This window comes from Oncorhynchus tshawytscha, linkage group LG08, assembly GCF_018296145.1.
Source record: "Oncorhynchus tshawytscha isolate Ot180627B linkage group LG08, Otsh_v2.0, whole genome shotgun sequence".
Classification (NCBI taxonomy): Eukaryota; Metazoa; Chordata; class Actinopteri; order Salmoniformes; family Salmonidae; genus Oncorhynchus; species Oncorhynchus tshawytscha.
Window position 1 is genome coordinate 13,110,774 of NC_056436.1, and position 18,683 is coordinate 13,129,456.

Sequence of the window (18,683 nt, forward strand, 5' to 3'; positions counted from 1 at the left end):
GAAAAGCTATATTGATTGATTTAATGACTCTTATAAATGAAAAGTAGAGAGCCATTACAATCAGTGCCTCTTTAAAATCCACGCACACTGCTGTGCTATGTGGAGCAAAGTCTCCACAGTAAACTGGACGTCTGGTGTACTGTTAATTGCGTTGCCCATTTTCTGAATTTCGATTCGTATTTCAGTCTTAGTATAAAACAAAGCTTACTCAAAACGATATTTAGGGAGATAAAGTGAACGGTGTTGATTGGTTAAGATTTAAATGACATGCAATGACGGCTGTAACTGAGCCAATAGATAGATACCAGCGACCTGTTGTTGCAGACAGGGCATCATCACTGCACCTATGCCATAATGGTACAGCCGTTGTAATGGGACGCTACTATTCACCTCCCCTCGATGAAAGCTCGCGCTCAAATAAAAAAATAAAAATGGCGACCAAGGGCGTGCTTCCATCAATGGCTTGCCATACTAACCCCGCGCTGTAATGTAGCCAGGGAAGGGATTGCACTCAACCACCTGGGCCCTTAAAGTCCAAATCAATAAGTTATATTGAAAGTCAATTATTTTTTCGATGAACAATTGCACAAAATAAATTGAGATAACCATACACAATCTGAAAATATTAGGTTTAATATTCCCTTTAGGTCAAATGCACAGTATATGAACATGGAGCCTTGGACTAAATTTCTGTCACATATGTTTATAGCATAAATATGTGAAATATCATAACGTAAATATAATGTCTAAAGTGGGCCTAATGCATAAAATAAAGAGCACGAATGAGTAGCCGTTTGCGTCATATTCGTACTGAAATAATGACAGTATTTAGGGGCCTGGTGCAGTAAAGACTAAAGTATTTTGAGAGCCCTTTTGGTTGTTGTTCAATAGCTTATGTTTTGCAGACTTAGGAAGGAGCACGTATGGCTATTCATATTGCCTAATCATAAAGACTACAAAATATTTGCAATTCCCATAATATCACAGTAACATAATAAATATTATTATAATATAATTATTAAAATAATATATAACAATATACACTGAGTATACCAAACATTAGGAACACCTTCCTGATATTAAGTTGCACCCTCCTTTTGCCGTCAGAACAATTCAATTCGTCGGGGCCTGGACAAGGTGTGGAAAGCGTTTCACAGGGATGCTGGTCTGTTGACTTCAATACTTCCCACGGTTGTGTCAAGTTGGCTGGATGCCCTTTGGGCGGTGGACCATTCTTGATACACACGGGAAACTTTTGAGCGTGAAAAACCGAGCATCGTTGCAGTTCTTGACACAAACCGGTGAGCCTGGCACCATACCCCGTTCAAAGGCACTTAAATCGTTTGTCTTGCCCATATATCCTCTGAATGGCACACATACATAATACATGTCTCAATTGTGTCAAGGCTTAAATATCGTTCTTTAACCTGTCTCCCCCCTTCATCTACACTAATTGAAGTGGATTTAACAAGTGACATCAATGCGAGATCATAGCTTTCACCTGGTCAGTCTATGTCATGGAAAGAGCAGGTGTTCTTAATGTTTTGTATACTCAGTGTATAATATCATACTATCAAAATAGTTGCAAGTCCTTTACATTACAACTAAATTACAAGAACACAGAGTTCGTCCCACACAATGGGCCTATGGGCCCGTCCCACACAATGGACCTATGGGTCCGTCCCACACAATGGACCTATGGGTCCGTCCCACACAATTCATTTGAAATGTACCATTTATATGTTAAAACATTCTCGAATCAATTAAAAACCACAAAATCTCTTCTCCATCGCATGCAAATGATAACTTGACGAGCCAGGGCCGTGTCATCCCACTTGATATAAGCAAATTACATTACACTTCTAAAATGAAAGACTGCACGCTATTTTCATTTCAACCCCAGTTGATTTATCGATTATTGATAAACGTATGCTTAAATCAAATCAAATGTTATTTGTCACATGCGCCGAATACAACAGGTGTAGACCTTACAATGCTTACCTCTGATAAGAGACGGCGATTTGTCTTGCGAAGTTATTTGAGAAGAATACTGTTGTTTGGCAAGGGATTTGGTCGATAAGACGTTCTTTTAGTCAGCGCGTGTTTGATTTCCAGTGTTAAAAAGAACGCTTCGAGACCTCACCTAAATGACTCACCCAAACCAGAAACAGGCAGAGAACGTAAGAACGCTAGGAACCTAAGGGACGCCGAGTGCACACAAAGACCTGGCCTGAGTTTACCCAGCGTGATCCAAGTGAGATAGTGTGTACACAATACACGATTTGTGAGGCGCCGCGTTTTGTAGGAACGGCCACAGAGTACCACGAACCACATCTACTGACAACCGTTGATTGTAGCTTTAATAAACGTGACCAAAGAGCCTGGAATTGGGGTTAAGCTCTTTCAGGCAAAAGTTAGCATTAGGCTAATAGCAATTTAGCCTACCTACACAGCAACACTTAGTAACAACGATTTCGATCACACCTGGTCAAAAACAGGTTTTCATTTGTCGTGCATTGCTTAAAATCCATTATTGTGTGCAGTTAACATAATAAGACAGCAAAAAATGATTTCGGTCTAAATTGAGACTTACTGAATTGACAAGCTAAAGTGGACTATAGACAAGATCATCCATTATTATAATTAGAATCATCATCTTTATTATTACTACTACAATAATAATAATATTATTATTTTATTATTATTATTATAATATTAATTTTCTACAGGTAAAGGCCTATTCGTTTTCTGAAAATAATTTGACAAGGTTTCTCGTAGGCCTATGTATTCTCTGAAACAGTATACAAAACAATTTCAATAAATGGATCTGAATGAATTTTATTACCATAATTTATTAATAGGATTGTTTGGCTGTATTTAAGTAATATCTATCTATATAAGTTACAAGTAAATAAAACGTACAAATACCGATGGGACGCAAAGAACCAACCACAAACCATTAATAGCGCTAAAAACTTTGTACAACAGATTGCTAAAAACTATATATTCAATTCAAACCTTTTACAGAAATATACAAGCTACGTTTTACATTAAATTCTATTATAAACCAGAGCCTTCTGTGAAAAAAATTGAAAAGCACCCACAGTTTTTCTATTGAGATCTTTAGCCCAATGACCAACACACAGGAGTAGGGCCTATGACCTCTTGATGTAGGACTAGCCCTGTATAGTTTCAGTATCATTTACAGAAATAAGAAATCCGCCTTCAAAGCGAAGATTGAACTCGCATATCCTCATAACTTCATCTGTCGAGTTTCTTTCGTCTCCACTTACTGTCCTCATATCCAATTACATTTTAGAAGAGCATGAACTAAAATTCACCAAATGGTGTTGTTCAAAATGTACACAAAGTACAATTTGTTTGTTGTTTTGCGTGTCTGTTGAGTGACTTTGCTGAAAAAGCTTTGAGAGCAGTGTTGTATGTGTGTTTGTGATCATAGTTTGTCTGGCTGTCACCATGTCCTGCCGTATAACAGATCATCATGTCCTGCCGTATAACAGATCATCATGTCCTGCGGCATAACAGATCACAATGTCCTGCGGCATAACAGATCACCATGTCCTGCGGCATAACAGATCACCATGTCCTGCGGCATAACAGATCACCATGTCCTGCAGCATAACAGATCACCATGTCCTGCAGCATAACAGATCACCATGTCCTGCCATATAACAGAGCAGAGCACTGCAGGGCCGTCCCGTACTCGGCGCTGGAGGAGTTCAGGTGAGAGAGGCCGGCTACCTGGGTCTGGAGAGACGGTGGGCTGGCGGAGTGTTGTGCTAGGTCTGGAGAGTGATCTGCACTACCCACCTGTTGGCTCTGGTGCTGACCTAGGCCTGAACCGTTACTGGACATGATCATAACATTGGCACCTTGTTGGTGGTGGGCCTGGACAGTAGTGGTGGGAGTGTGGGCACTGCCTTGGCATGGCTTGCCATCTTTCACTAACACAGGCACAGCCACCCGCCGAGGGGAATGCTGCTGACAGGAACTACTGTCCTGTTGCATCTGCTGCTGCGACACTTTGTCCTTCGCTTGCCTCTTCATTTTATATCGGTGGTTCTGAAACCAGATTTTGACCTGGGTCGGGGTGAGGTGGATCATGCTCGCCAGGTGTTCTCTCTCAGGCGCCGATAGGTACTTCTGTTGTTTGAATCGCCGCTCGAGCTCGTAGACCTGAGCCTGAGAGAACAGCACGCGCCTCTTCCTTCTCGGGGTGCTCGAGAGCGGGCCCATGCCTTTCCCCACGTCTACTAGCGAGCCAAGGCTGCCCATACTGCCCATGTTCATGCCCGAAGAAGAGCCCATGAAGCGCGAGACTGAAAGCAGAAATAGGCCATTGAGATGATGATAATAAAACAATAATTACATTGCTTCAATATTTTAACCATAATACATAATGTGAATTCATTTAAAGCGTATATGTCTATAGCGTTCCTTTAAAACAAAGGCTAACATGATCATGTAATCATAGTTCTGTCTCCTAATGGAACAATTACTTAATCATAATTTGTATTTGAACGGAATTATATAGTTTACAAAATATTTGAAGTTGCATGATTGATTGCCATTAATTTACCTTGCAATCTGAAGAATAATAGGCTAATAAATCATTCGATTATACACCCCCACATGACAGGTGCATGAAACCTCTGTAGCCTACTCACAATAGGGGACAAATCAGCAACAGGTGTCTTTGTTATATCTTCATACACCCTTGTGACATTAATACATTTTTATGAATATATCACAAACTAAAACAGTTCAATTAATTAGCTATCTTTGAACCCAGTCCCCTATTCACTGCTAAAACATGGTAGTGTTGGGTAGACTGGCAAAAAGGCACAGCACGTTGGGTGACTAAACTCAATAAACCAAACACTCCAAGGTAAACCAAGGTATAGGCCTAATATATATCTGATGCCAGGTGCAAGGTTTATTTTAAATTGACAAATCAAATCACTCCTTCTTGGTGAAAAAATATCAGTATTCATGCAAAAACAAGCAGAAAAACACTAGAAAGTTGTAATAATTTCCATGACTCACTTCAGTGCAGACCAGAGCGTATGGAACTAGTGTAGACTAGCTAATATGATAATGCGCTAACAAAAGCTATACGCTCACCTGTTCGGCTTCATGCAGAGTAAAACTCAAAGGTATAGCCTACTTACTCGTGGAGAATCGCGGGTCTGTGTTGGCTCCGTACCAGCCAGCGGCCGTGGCGCTGCCTCTCATGCCGTCCTGGTAGGGCGTCAGGTCGCTCATGTTCCCCAGGTTGCCGTTACAGTAGCCCCCCATTGCGGTGTGTGACAGCTGGGACACTCCCGTCGCAGTCATATGGTATGCCGCGGACACCGTCCCGTTATGGCCCATGTGGTGCTGCTGCATCATCGCCTGAGACACCTGCGGCTGCCGGTACGACGCGAGAGGTGACCCCAAGTTGTTATTCTCCATACTTACTTTCTTGTAGCTCTCCTCAAGAGGACTCAAGATATCGGAAACAGAAAAAGGAGTCGTATGCCTAGGGCTCATCGACATTGTTCTTGGGCTGTTGGAGAGGGGAGAAATTAGAAGGCTAGGCAATCTCTCCTGTTTTTTTTTGTTGGACCAAAGCCCCTCTTTCTCTCTGGTTCCTGTTGTCTCAACGTCGATCCTTGCTAGATGAACACGTAGGTAGGAGAGTCGCCTGAAGTCCGCCTTAATTGCATTGAGTGGGAGCTGAGTTGAGCTGGGCTGAGCTTGGTGCTGCTGGCTTTCGTTTGTTTTAGCAGGGTGCCAGGTTTAAGCCAGAGGCGGGGCATCACCAACTAGGGCAACAATACAACGCAGCTCTATCCTCCTCATTGCATCCAAGTCATAATTTGACTTACGTATTGGGCAAGGTACAACATGAGCTCTGCAGCTAGCCTCCCACAATACCATAACCAACTTGCATGTACATGAATGTGTCTCATAGGCTATTAATGTGTATTATAGGCTAGGCTATTGATATCAGGCTACTGTAGTAGCATTAGGTCGGTGGGTTATATATACTGTCGTGTGTGTGTTGTCGTTGACAGTATAATGGTAGCAGTGGGCACAGGCACCACAATGCATTTTATTAACTGTAGTGGTGTTTACTAGGACCTCTTGATGAAAAGGGGCCTAGACGGACTTGAGAGTCTCAGAGCTGGAGAACCCACTCTGCATGCTTACCAAATGTCATTCTATTCCCTATTTGGTGCACTACTTTTGATAATGTTTGACTGTTGCTGGTCAAAAGTAATGCACTATATAGGGAGTGTTCGTGCCATTTAGGACACGGCCTCTGTTCTCTGAGAAAAGCTTGAACTAGTGACTTTTAATGGGCGTAAGAGGCTTCTGGTTGATTGCAGACGTGTTTTTGCATTATGCTCGCATCGTACTCAGACATGTAAAAGTGCACTTGGGAGGAAAATTGACGGATAAGTAAATAAATACACATCCGCGTGTTAAGTGGCAGCGCGTGAATGATTACCCCCTTTTCTATTTTATATCATTGTTTGGGCTCGAGGAGAGAGAGAGCTGTGAGAGCAGCGTGTCGTCCCAAATCCAAATTCAGATGCTCCACTTGTCGTCTCAGATCAGAAACCCATGAGCCAGTCAAAATATAATGCTTTTCAGGAGAGACCCTAAGGTAAAGTTAACGGCGCTCAATTGAAGTAGCCTACCTCTAGGCCTACTCTCCTTCTGCAACAGAAGTCAGGCAGGGAGGGAGAACCACACCAGGCCAAGTAACCCTCCTCAGTGATCCGCCTCTCGCCCTGATGCTCAAGGAGACATAATATTCTAACTCAATCAGGTTTCTCTTGGCTGCGTAAAAGTCAAATGCGCTTTGTTTTCTCTTCACCTTTCCAATGAAATGTTATTATAACACAATCCTGGCATGACCTAAACGTATTTGCTCGTAATTTGAATATTGATTTTCATGTCAAAGGAAGGAATATTTGCTATTTGCTATAGTTCCATTTACACGCGCTTTTATACAGGTCAGTATTTTGCTCGCTTTATTCAAGGAGCATGACATAAATGTTACAGCAAAATTTATTGAAAGAAAGGCTAATTGTAGCTAATTTTGCATTGTTGAGGACATTGAACATGTAGATGGAATATAACACCACGAATTCTAATAATAATTATAATGATAATAATAATAAAAACAGACTGTTTGTTTTAGCTTTTGTTGGGACTGTAAGTAATGTCTCTGCTTTTGGTTGCTGTTTTATTATGCTAGTAAGATGACCAAATACATGTTTTCATATGTATTATTTAAGTAAGGAAAAACAAAATGATAAACGAAAGTAGAATAACTAAAGTATATAGCTACAAGGAGTAGATACTTTTATCACTTGACACGCTACAATATACACAACTCAGATATACAAAAATCAGCCACTATGAATACTTATAATAATTATAATAGTTATTATTATGAACTATTATAACAATTATCAAATTCTTTGAACAAGTATCCTACTTTACTGTGTACATCAATAACATTACTAATAGTAAAAATACGGTTATCACTATTACTAATATATAACCTACTTTTACTATAGGCTAATAACGTCATTGTCATTACTGTAACGTTTTTTCGTTATCATGACTCTCCTATAGGCTTTTCAACCGGAATTGGTCGACAGTCAGTAAGGGCGTGCATGGCCTATAGATTTACCCGTTGACCTAGCTTAAGCCTGCATGCTGGGGAAATTCATAGTTTAGGATAAATATGAAATATGTTATGATATGATATAATGTTGGATGGATGTACACTTCGTAGGTGCACATTTAAGAGTGCAAAATAAATCTGATATTGCTATTTAGGCCTACCTTGTAAATACTAGATACAAACTGTAATTTCCGAGATATTTAGGAAATGACAGATGTGGTAAATTTGATATTGCAGTCATCGTGTCAGTGCTTTGTCCTTTTATTTAACCAGGCAAGGCAATTAAGAACACATTCTTATTTACAATGACAGCCTACCCAGGACAAACCCTCCACTAGCCCGGAGGACGCAGGGCCATTTGTGCACCGCCCTATGGGACTCCCGATTACGGCCGGTTGTGATACAGCCCGGGATCGAACCCAGGACTGTAGTGTCGCCTCTAGCACTGCGATGCAGTGCCTTAGACTGCTGCGCCACTCAGTCCTTACTGCAGTGAAGTCTGGAGTTAAATCTCCGTCATTTTAAAACGACAACAAAATGTTCCTTGATGTAATGTCGAACAGAACACATCGTTTAATGCAGGAAAGCAGTACAGTCTTGTTGATTAGAACGCAAGCCTGTATATGTTGGATATCGTGGTCCAGGACTTGCATTGGATTTAAGAAAGACAGCAAGACAGCGTCTTCTGGTGGCGATGATGCAAAATAGAACTAAGTATTGAATGTCTTATCAGTGATTCTCATCATGTCAACTTTAGACAGTTTAGTCTAGTTTTTAATCACAATTTTGAAAAACATGGTCGCATCTATTTCAAAGTTTGTATTTTCTTGTTGCATTGCATTGAGCCATCCATCACGCGTACTGTTGAATGGAAATAATATAATATCACAAAGGAAACAAGGCTGAATTATGTTGGTTCTCCCTCTTGGTTTGCTTGCTGCAAACTGAAGAGAATTGTGCATAATACCACTTTCGCTCACAAATCGCTCATTGATATCAATGCCTAAAAAACTAATTAAGCACACACATATCAAGTGAGGATTCTACCCAAAGTGCACCACAGCAATTGGTTACATAACTAATCTACAGGTATACCATGCATTCTTCAAATTCATCCCAATATCAACATCTCCGCAATGGCACTGTAGGCCACAACATCCATTGTCATGGCGTACGTCTTCACAATTATTATCAAGGAGAACCGCATTTTAATATAATCAATAATCTCATATCCCGTAGGTGCTCTCAATAAATAATTGATCGTAGACAGGTGAGCGCACTTTACGGTGATACTTCAGCTGCTCCACGTAGGAGGCCTACATGCAATTACCCTAAATTAGCATCATAACGCGTTTCCTCTGGGATATATGCCGTCACTAATTGCTGAATTCCAAAAGCATTTTTTAATTATCTAAATCAGGACCTCTTTTCTGTTCTGGAACACGGCTATTATGGTCAATTAACGTTAATTAGTCCAAATGCTCGCGCTAATTCCTCTGGAATAATGAGCAGACTTTGAAGTGGGGCGTGGAGGGGGCACCAAACCTTTGTTCCTGGTTCACATTGTTGTTTTGGAACTGATCGTTCATGGGGTGTCATACTACTGAAAACAATATCAAGAAGGGAAATAGCATATAGGCCTATATACCCACATATCAGGATTGCAGATCATTGACAACCTTTACATGCACACCAACATGCACACCAATTCGGGATACTCAATTATTCTGTTTTTAAACATCATATCCCGTTGACAATAACCCGAAAAAAGCTTGTATCCCGTTTATGAGCAACCCGGATAAAATGCCTGTGATATGCTGATGTAGGATGGGATACTGTGCCATGTAAACATCTTTTCCCTTTCACTGTTTTTGCGTTGTGCTCAAGCTCAATTTCACATATCATGGGTGTTGTGTGATGATGGTTTCTTCTGATTGTCAAGCAAATCACTTCAAAAAGTGGCTACCTGTGCAGGTCCATCCACCATAATAATTACATAATTTACTACTGGCGACTTTCACCCCTAAATTAGACACGTTTATGCTTATAATTTTCGACATTTGGTAGGCCATATTGTAGTTTCCGACATTTGGTAGGCCATATTGTAGTTTCCGACATTTGGTAGGCCATATTGTAGTTTCCGACATTTGGTAGGCCATATTGTAGTTTCCGACATTTGGTAGGCTATATTGTAGTTTCCGACATTTGGTAGGCCATATTGTAGTTTCCGACATTTGGTAGGCCATATTGTAGTTTCCGACATTTGGTAGGCCATATTGTAGTTTCCGACATTTGGTAGGCCATATTGTAGTTTCCGACATTTGGTAGGCCATATTGTAGTTTCCGACATTTGGTAGGCCATATTGTAGTTTCCGACATTTGGTAGGCCATATTGTAGTTTCCGACATTTGGTAGGCCATTTGTTTGTCAAGTGTAGTTTGTTACATGTGGCTTCTCTCCTGTCATAACTTGTTGCCTTGTTGCCCAGAAGACAAAATATAGCGCTCACCAGAATAATGTATTTTTTTTATGTAACTCATTGTAGATAAGAATTTGTTCCTAACTGACTTGCCCAATTAAATAAAGGTTAAGTAAATATGTCTCTGTTTCAGAGACAAATTTAACATTTGTTGTATATTTTCACTGCAAGAAATACATAGTCTAAATCTGCAGGAGTAAATATGACAGTAAGATATATGTGAGAGGTTATAGATACAGGCATAGCTGGGGGAAGTAGCAGCACCCTCTGAAAAATTGTAATAAAACAATTATATACAGTGCCTTCGGAAAGTATTCAGACCCCTTGACTTTTTCCACATTTTGTTACCTTACAGCCTTATTCTAAAATGGATTAAATAAAAAAATTCCTCAGCAATGTACAAACAATACCACAACATTTTTTTTGCCAATTTATTACTAATAAAAAACTGAAATACCTTTTTTGGTACCCTTCCCCAGATCTGTGCCTCGACACAATCCTGTCTCGGACCTCCACGGACAATTTCTTCAAACTCATGGCTTGGTTTTTGATCTGACATGCACTGTCAACTGTGAGACCTTATATAGACAGGGGTGTGCCTTTTCAAGTCATGTCCAATCAATTGGATTTACCACAGGTGGACTCCAATCAGGTTGTAGAAACATCTCAATGATGATGGAGTCCACCTGTGGCAAATTCAATTGATTGCATTTAATTTGGAAAGGCACACACGTGTCTATATAACATCCCACAGTTGACAGTGCATGTCAGAGCAAAAACCAAGCCATGAGGTCGAAGGAATTGTCCGTAGAGCTCCGAGACAGGATTGTGTTGAGGCACAGATCTGGGGAAGGGTACCAAAAAAGGCTGCAGCATTGAAGGTCCCTAAGAGTACAGTGACCTCCATCATTCTTAAATGGAAGAAGTTTGGAATCACCAAGACTCTTCCAAGAGCTGGCCGCCTGGCCAAACTGAGCAATCGGGGGAGAAGGGCCTTGGTCGGGGAGGTGACCAGGAACCCGATGGTCACTCTGACAGAGCTCTAGAGCTCATCTGTGGAGATAGGAGCACCTTCCAGAAGGACAACCATTTCTGCATCACTCCACCAATCAGGCCTTCATGGTAGAGTAGCCAGAAGGAAGCCACTCCTCAGTAAAATGCACATAACAGCCCGCTTGGAGTTTGCCAAAAGGCAGCTAAAGACTCTCAGACCATGAAAAACAAGATTCTCTGGTCTGAAGAAACCAAGATTGAACACTTTGGTCTGAATGCCAAGCACAGTCAAGACAACGCAGGAGTGGCTTCGGGACAAGTCTCTGAATGTACTTGAGGGGCCCAGCCAGAGCCCGGACTTGAACCTAATCGAACATCTCTGGAGAGACCTGAAAATCGCTGTGCAGGAACTCTCCCTATCCAACCTGACAGAGCTTGAGATAATCTGAAGAGAGGAATGGGAGAAACTCCCCAAATACAGATGTGCCAATTTTGTAGCATCATACCCAAGAAGACGCAAGGCTGTAAATCGCCCCCAAAGGTGCTTCAACAAAGTACTGAGTAAATGGTCTGAATACTTATGTAAATGTGATGTTTCAGTTTTTTTATTTTTAACAAATGTTCTAACTTTTAAACAAACAGGTTTTTGCTTTGTCATTATGGGGTATTGTGTATAGATTTATGAGGGGGAAAAAACAATTTAATCCATTTTAGAATAAGGCTGTAACGTAACAAAATGTGGAAAAAGTCAAGGGGTCTGAATACATTACGAATGCACTGTATATATATTTTATTTTTAGGGGGAGGAAGAAAAAATCATCACAAAAGGGCCTTTATTAGTTCTGTATTAGCTGTCCAATATAACCTTCCGTAAGCAACAGAAGGATATATCTGCAGAAAAGGTGAGCTACAGAGTGATAAATCTGCGATAAAGGCTGGCTACATATGGCCTACAGAAAGATATATCTGCGGGAAAAGCCTGGCTACAGAAGGATATATCTGCTAAAAAATCTGCAGCACCCCCACCCGTAAACATCTTCCCGCGGCTATGCCTACAGTCAGTGTCCATATTTCAGTTATTATTCCATTTAACCCATACTGAAATTAGGAAAATATTATGTTTATTCAAGGATACAGGGATACTCATGAGCGGGATACCAAAGGTGTGTGTAAACAGTTTATCCAGAGTAAGACCTTAGGCGGGATATGAGCTACTATCCGGAAAACTGTGCGCATGTAAACGTGGTAATTTAGGAGGATCCAATTGCGAAACGCTTCCCCCGCTAGAGCGTCTGCTAAATGACTAAAACGTAAATGTAAATGATCAACCTAATCAACCTTTCCTTTTTCCATTTTCCAAACAGTTTTAACCTGCTTTCACAATACACATCAGTGAAGTCTACAGAGTGAATAATATGTATTTTCTAAAGGTCTCTAACATCAGCCTATACACACATAATACCACATTCTTAAATTAGTGATGACGCTCCACATACATGTGATGAAGGAGAACGTCAGCTGGATGGAGAAATCTACATCATGTGTTATCCTGCCATCTAGCGGTGGTACAGCCGTCGCACATCGACAATGTTAACGCTATCCGAGTTCCTTGGGACATCCGTACCTTAAATCCTAACCCCAACCTTAACCCATACCCTTAACCACAACATTAACCCTGACCATAACCCTAACAATTTTGAATGTCAACGTCAAAGGGACAACGTCAGAGTTGGGAAGTCCCAAGGATCCTGGATAGAAAGACCCATCAACAAGCCCCCAGCTGTAGGCATACCGTCAGAACAAGTGACTGTGACACCACCAATGGCTTGAATGGTTGCATGCATTTCAGTGGGCAACGTCTCTCCGAATCAGTTCACTCCTTCAAGATGGGGTCCTTGATGCGAATAACGACATGCTACACCAAAGCCCAGACCAAGAGCCTTTGGCAACCTCTGGGGCTCCTGCTGAACTCCACGAAGGGTCATAAAATGGCAATCCTCATCCCTAATCGAATGTTAGTGTTACATTCTTGTCCTCGTAGATTTAAAAAATAATAATATCATGTTTATTTCATAAAGATTCTAATAGTTACATTTTGAGAATGTCAAGAGTCTTATGTGCGTGCGGCATGTAATTCGAACCCTGCATGTCCACACTAAAACACCTGACACACTAAACCCATCATCAAGATATCGGTTAGCTGCATTCAATTTACTACCACTTTAGCTTGGCATCCCTGACTTTCTCCTCCGATTGCCTCTGTTGGGTGAGATGTGCCCTCCAGTGTCACATGACCCTTATGACCCTCAAATGATCTCTGATGAAAGACACGAGGGTTCCCAAATAAAACACTAGAATCTTCGGAATAAGAAGCATTACTAAGATTAGAAGCTTGGGTGCAGTTGTGCAACACACGTAGGTGCAGATACTTAGGCCTGTAATTTCTCGCACAACATTTTGCAGATTTGTTTCTCCATGGAGAAACATTGCACACATGTAGTTTAAATCAGAGCACAGAAGAGCTTGAGTGTTTCTTTCCTCTTCTGAAAAACGTGAAAGAAAACAATAGAAAATGTATGAATATCCTTGTGATCGAAACATCCATTATTGTAATATTCAATGAAAGAGGATATTCTGCCAGCAATTGAATTATGGGTTTCAAACGAGTCTCATAATTAAAGTACAGAATCAAGGGTAAGATATCCAATATTTTGAGTTACAATTTACATTTGTTTGCCATTGTCAATGTTCTTATATTTTGAACTAACTTCTATTCAAAAATGGACAGTCTAGTCAAGAGGGGAAGAAGACAAGGACAGATTTATGGGGAATATCTAACCAAGCATCCTATTCAAAGAAGTCGTTCTTCTACCCAATTCTAAAAACCAATGGCAACCTCATCCTAAATGCCAGTCTTTGTCAACCTCAAAACCCGCCAGGTTCTTAAACACCATTGTGCAGTTAAACCTCATAAATTTGTCGCGGGCACTGATTAAACATCACGAGAATTGAAACACTAAGGATTTTGTCTAGGTCCCTTTTGGAAGACAGACAATGGTCCATTCAGCTGGAGACGAGCACACAAAAAGAGTGTTTAAGGAGAGATGTATCGCGCGGAGGGGTTCGGCCAGTCCCCTCCATATGTGAGGCAAGGTGGCCCGATCGCCAGTGACAATAGACCTGGCGACAGGGACGATGCGCTACTGGGGCGGAGGACGAGAAAACAACATCATGGGGTCGTGAAAGTGTGGAAAAAGAACCCATGTTACCACAGAATAACGCATATTCCAGTCAACCCCTCAGATATATTTAACTTCCATCAATGGAATAAGAAAACAGGGAGGGAGAATGAAGTGAAGTGTTTTACCCCTCACAAGGGTTCGGGACCTTTGACTACATACATATATGGATTCTAGAATCAAGAAATTGAAATCTGATATTTCAGTGTAATGGTCCAATCCTAAAAGCATGAGATTTCTCCTCCTAAAATTATATTTTTTATGGAGCAATGAAATTGTGCATCTAATTCCCAATGAGAAGGACCAATTAAAGTGACCATCATAATTTCATATTTATGTGAATGTCTACCAACCAATCACCAATTATGAAATAAAAGTGCAATACCCTGAAAAAGTCTACTATACAAGTTGTTCATATTATTACTGACATGTTCTTCCTTAAATAGGCCCGTCGCCATTCAGTCTAGACCTTCTTCGGTTAAATTGTCTATTATTTTCTAATAACTTACATATAACATTGCAAAAACGGTTTGCAAACTTCGTTATAAACTATTTTTGCATAGTTATGGATGTGATCAATTTATGCTTCACGTTGCTTGCACGTTTGTAGGCTGGACCAAAACAACTTTCAGTTTTAGCGTTTATTTCGAGTCATATGGCACTTTCGCTTTCTCTTGAAACAAGAGGAAGATAAGCTAAATAGTCGCATGTTTACCAGGTATCGTAATGCTCAGTGACGTCCAGTCTTTAGACAGTGATTATGTTTGCTCAGCTTTAGGGTTTCGGGACTTTTTACATGATAAAAGCTCACATTTCTTGGTGTTTGTTTCTTATTCCTATAGGTACCTCTAAGATAAGACTTTCTCCTATTTTTACTAAAATAATTTTAAAAAGCATGCACTGGTAAGATGCAACTATGTTTTAGCTATAATCCTAAATAGTGACAGGCCTATATCTATCCTATCGGATGGTGTACCTCTCATACCCCAAATAGTTTTATTGGAATACATTTCATTGCATGATGACATTAAAAATACTTGACAAATTGTGCAAAAATGTATAAAATAAACTATTTATTCGTAATTCTATAAAAACACAAAACATGTTATCAAACAACACAACGATTTTGTTCAATAACATTTTCAGACAATGAAAAACTGAATATTTAAATCAATTAAATCCTTTACTTTCCTAGTACATTTGATAAATATCATTGTGTAGATTTGAAATTCATACAAATAAATGAACATTGAAAATACTGATAAAATATAGGCTACACACAAATCACACACCACATTATCGAATTGGGGGGTCGAATCTAGGAGTAGAATGTCCATAGGCCTACCATCAGATTACAATAAACTAATAACGACTTTAATCTTTCGAGAATATCATTCAATTAATTTAATAAAATACCAAAAACAAAATATGTGCAAAATACTTATCATAAAAAAATATTACTGTACTTATTAGTACACTTTTAAGTACCTCGAAAAATAAGAGAATTCAGAAAACATTTAAAGTGGTTGTAAGTGTTCCTCTACTTAATATTTTATAGTCACGTAAAAGCACTGAATTGAGCTGAGTCGTTCAGAAAGTCTCTCCAAGCAAAGGTGTGTCTGGATGCTGCCGGGCTGGCCAAGTGCTGGTATTGTTGAGGTAGAGCGAATGGCGACGGATGCTGGAAAGACTGGTACCCAAAACTGAAGGGTGTACCCGGGAATGTGGTCGGTCCAAGACAGCCTCCTTTCTCCGTGTCAATGAAACAGGTCTGATACGGCTTGCCATCCCGAACTAGGATGGGTACCACTACTCTGCGCAACATAGACGGTTGGTTTATGTCTTGTGACGTTCCCTCCGCTCGTGACCTCTTCATTTTGTACCGGTGGTTCTGGAACCAGATCTTAATCTGCGTCGGCGTCAGGCGGAGAATATGGGCAATCTGCTCGCGCTCTGGTGCTGACAGATAGCGCTGCTGACGGAAACGCCTCTCGAGCTCGAAGGTCTGGGCCTTGGAGAAGAGCACGCGGCACTTCTTCTTCTCGGCCTCTGAGTCCGGAGAAGACTCATCTGACTTGGTTGAGTCTGGGGCAGTCTCCAGGCTGCTCTCATCTGAAACTGAGGAATTACAAATGATGTTACTACACTGATCAAGAAACCATATAAACAACTCACGATATACAATATCACCAGAAATATCAGAATATAGAGATGTTTAAATAATAGAAGGCTTTAATAGACTACACGTCTCCTTATAAAATGTATCCAATAGTTACACAAGTCTTAATTAACTGTATACCTATTTGGATTTCATAAAACAGCTATGTTGGAAATCGCAGTAATGGATTATATGAAATTGTGTCAATTTGGGCAAGACCCATATTTACATTTTTACATTTAGCAAAAGCTCTTAATCCACAGCGAGTTACAGTTGGTGCATTCATCTTAAGATAGCTAGGTGGGACAACCACATATCACAGTCATATTAAGTACATTTTTCTTCAATAAAATAGCTATCAACAAAGTCAGAGCTAGTATGTGTTATGTGTTTATTTGGATCATATGAAGTGGTTATCTGTTTCTATGCTCACGTATCAACCAATGGGACTTACAGAGACAAGGGGTCCGGTCGCTGTCCATCCAGGAGGAGTAAGGGGAGCTGGAGCAGGAGTTACCGGGGGAGGGCTGCACTGTCTCTGCGTCATTTTCAGGCAAATCCAGGATGCTCCTCACGGAAAAACTGAACTTTGCACCACCAGCCATTGCTTCCGGAAAAAAACGGAATCCTTGTGCGTGAAAACTATCCAAAGGAGAGAGACCGTTGATATAGGAGTAAAAGCGACGCATCAAAAAATGTCTAAGTGTGCGCTGTCAGAGTCACAGACGACCTAGAATACCCTGTCTGTGTGTGGACACGAGGTAGTGCAGTGTTTGTATAAACAGTACTTTGCCCGCTTATATATCCTCCTCCAGGATGCTAAGTACCTGAATGATTCGAGTGCTGTTATCCAATGATGGTAGGTGTGAACCCGCACAGAAGAATAACACCGTTTCCTCAACAATGGCGGAAGGAAACGCTCGTCATCATTACAAATTCGTCCCGTATCGTTAAAAGTGGTGACCAGATAATGGTGATTGTTGCAGCTGAATCACATCTTGGGTGGCAAGTGACAACAGAGCCCAGCCCCGTCACTCCCCCCGGTCGAAATAACATGTCCAATATTTGCATACAAAGTGAGCAATTAGTGTGAGATGTCCGTGAGTTGGTTTAACTCATTTATTTATGGATGTGCAGCCCGTAGTCATTACAGGTATATTGAAAAGACTTGAACAATCATGTTGTAAATAATGTCCCTGAGATAAAAATACAAGACAATAAAAATCCTCTAAAGGACATTTTGTTTGGATTGTCTTCATCTTCAAATAATGCAATATTAGGTTATTTTTCTTTAACTTGCGCTTATTTCGCTATCAATCTCATTCTATTTTCCCGAGGAAAAGACGTTTTTCTGTATAGGGTACACATAGAGCACCACTCTAAAATGGAGAGATGACAATTACCAATTTCTAATGAGAAGACAGAATCGTATTATGGCTATTTATTTTGTGACAGACGTGAATTCTAAGAGGCTAGCCATAAGGACAGTGTGAAATAAATTGAAACAAATATGTTAGTATTTTAGTATTAGTGTTATTTTAGAGATGACACTTGAATCAAAGGAGTGCTTTTGATTCCAAGATATGGCACGCCCTTCTTGGATGGGTCAAACGCTATATCGCTAAGGCGGAACAGGTGTCCTTCACCCCCAGTCAAAACACATGTTTTATAAAGGGATATAAATAGGAAGTAAAGAGGCAGCTGATAAAGGTGATTAAAAATCACCAGAAGACGCATTCATATTCTGGGGCACCTGTAAGGAGTACTGTAAGGGGAAGATGAGGCATAAACATAAACGTTTGCTTTATTCCCGTTCGTTTTTGGAGTGTGTGTTAGTTAAACTGTACTTCAGACTGAAGAGAGGTCTAATATTGGCTCTTGTCCCACACTTCAGATATACTTGCACAGGCAAGTCAGTGGAGTTCCATCAAGTTCCCATGCCAGCCCCTCTCATCTCTGCTCTGCTCCGCGCACCTTGCCTTGGTGACAGAGCCTACCCTAGCGAGGAGAGTGGACAAGCCTCGGCCTCCCATCTCAAGTCGTCCTGGGTGGTCGGCTGAGGGGGAACACAAATACACGCCAACCAGAGGCCGAGAACAAAGGAGG

The 18,683-nt window shown here is 40.6% G+C and overlaps 2 protein-coding genes across 2 annotated transcripts; both read right to left on the bottom strand.

Annotated features, from left to right (window-relative positions):
• Window positions 1-1,488: 1,488 nt before the first annotated feature.
• Window positions 1,489-5,822, bottom strand: LOC112236002 (homeobox protein Nkx-2.1-like). Its single transcript, XM_024404573.2, has 2 exons — window positions 5,193-5,822; window positions 1,489-4,340 (listed from the first exon to the last, which is right to left on the bottom strand). Exons 1-2 carry the CDS (start codon window positions 5,557-5,559, stop codon window positions 3,673-3,675), a joined length of 1,035 nt encoding a protein of 344 aa, XP_024260341.1. The 5' UTR covers window positions 5,560-5,822; the 3' UTR covers window positions 1,489-3,672.
• A 9,661-nt stretch (window positions 5,823-15,483) lies between these two features.
• LOC112235991 (homeobox protein Nkx-2.8-like) lies at window positions 15,484-17,636 on the bottom strand. Its single transcript, XM_024404555.2, has 2 exons — window positions 17,032-17,636; window positions 15,484-16,537 (listed from the first exon to the last, which is right to left on the bottom strand). The coding sequence occupies exons 1-2, from the start codon at window positions 17,264-17,266 to the stop codon at window positions 15,978-15,980; spliced, it is 795 nt and encodes a 264-aa protein (XP_024260323.1). The 5' UTR covers window positions 17,267-17,636; the 3' UTR covers window positions 15,484-15,977.
• Between the last annotated feature and the right edge of the window lie 1,047 nt (window positions 17,637-18,683).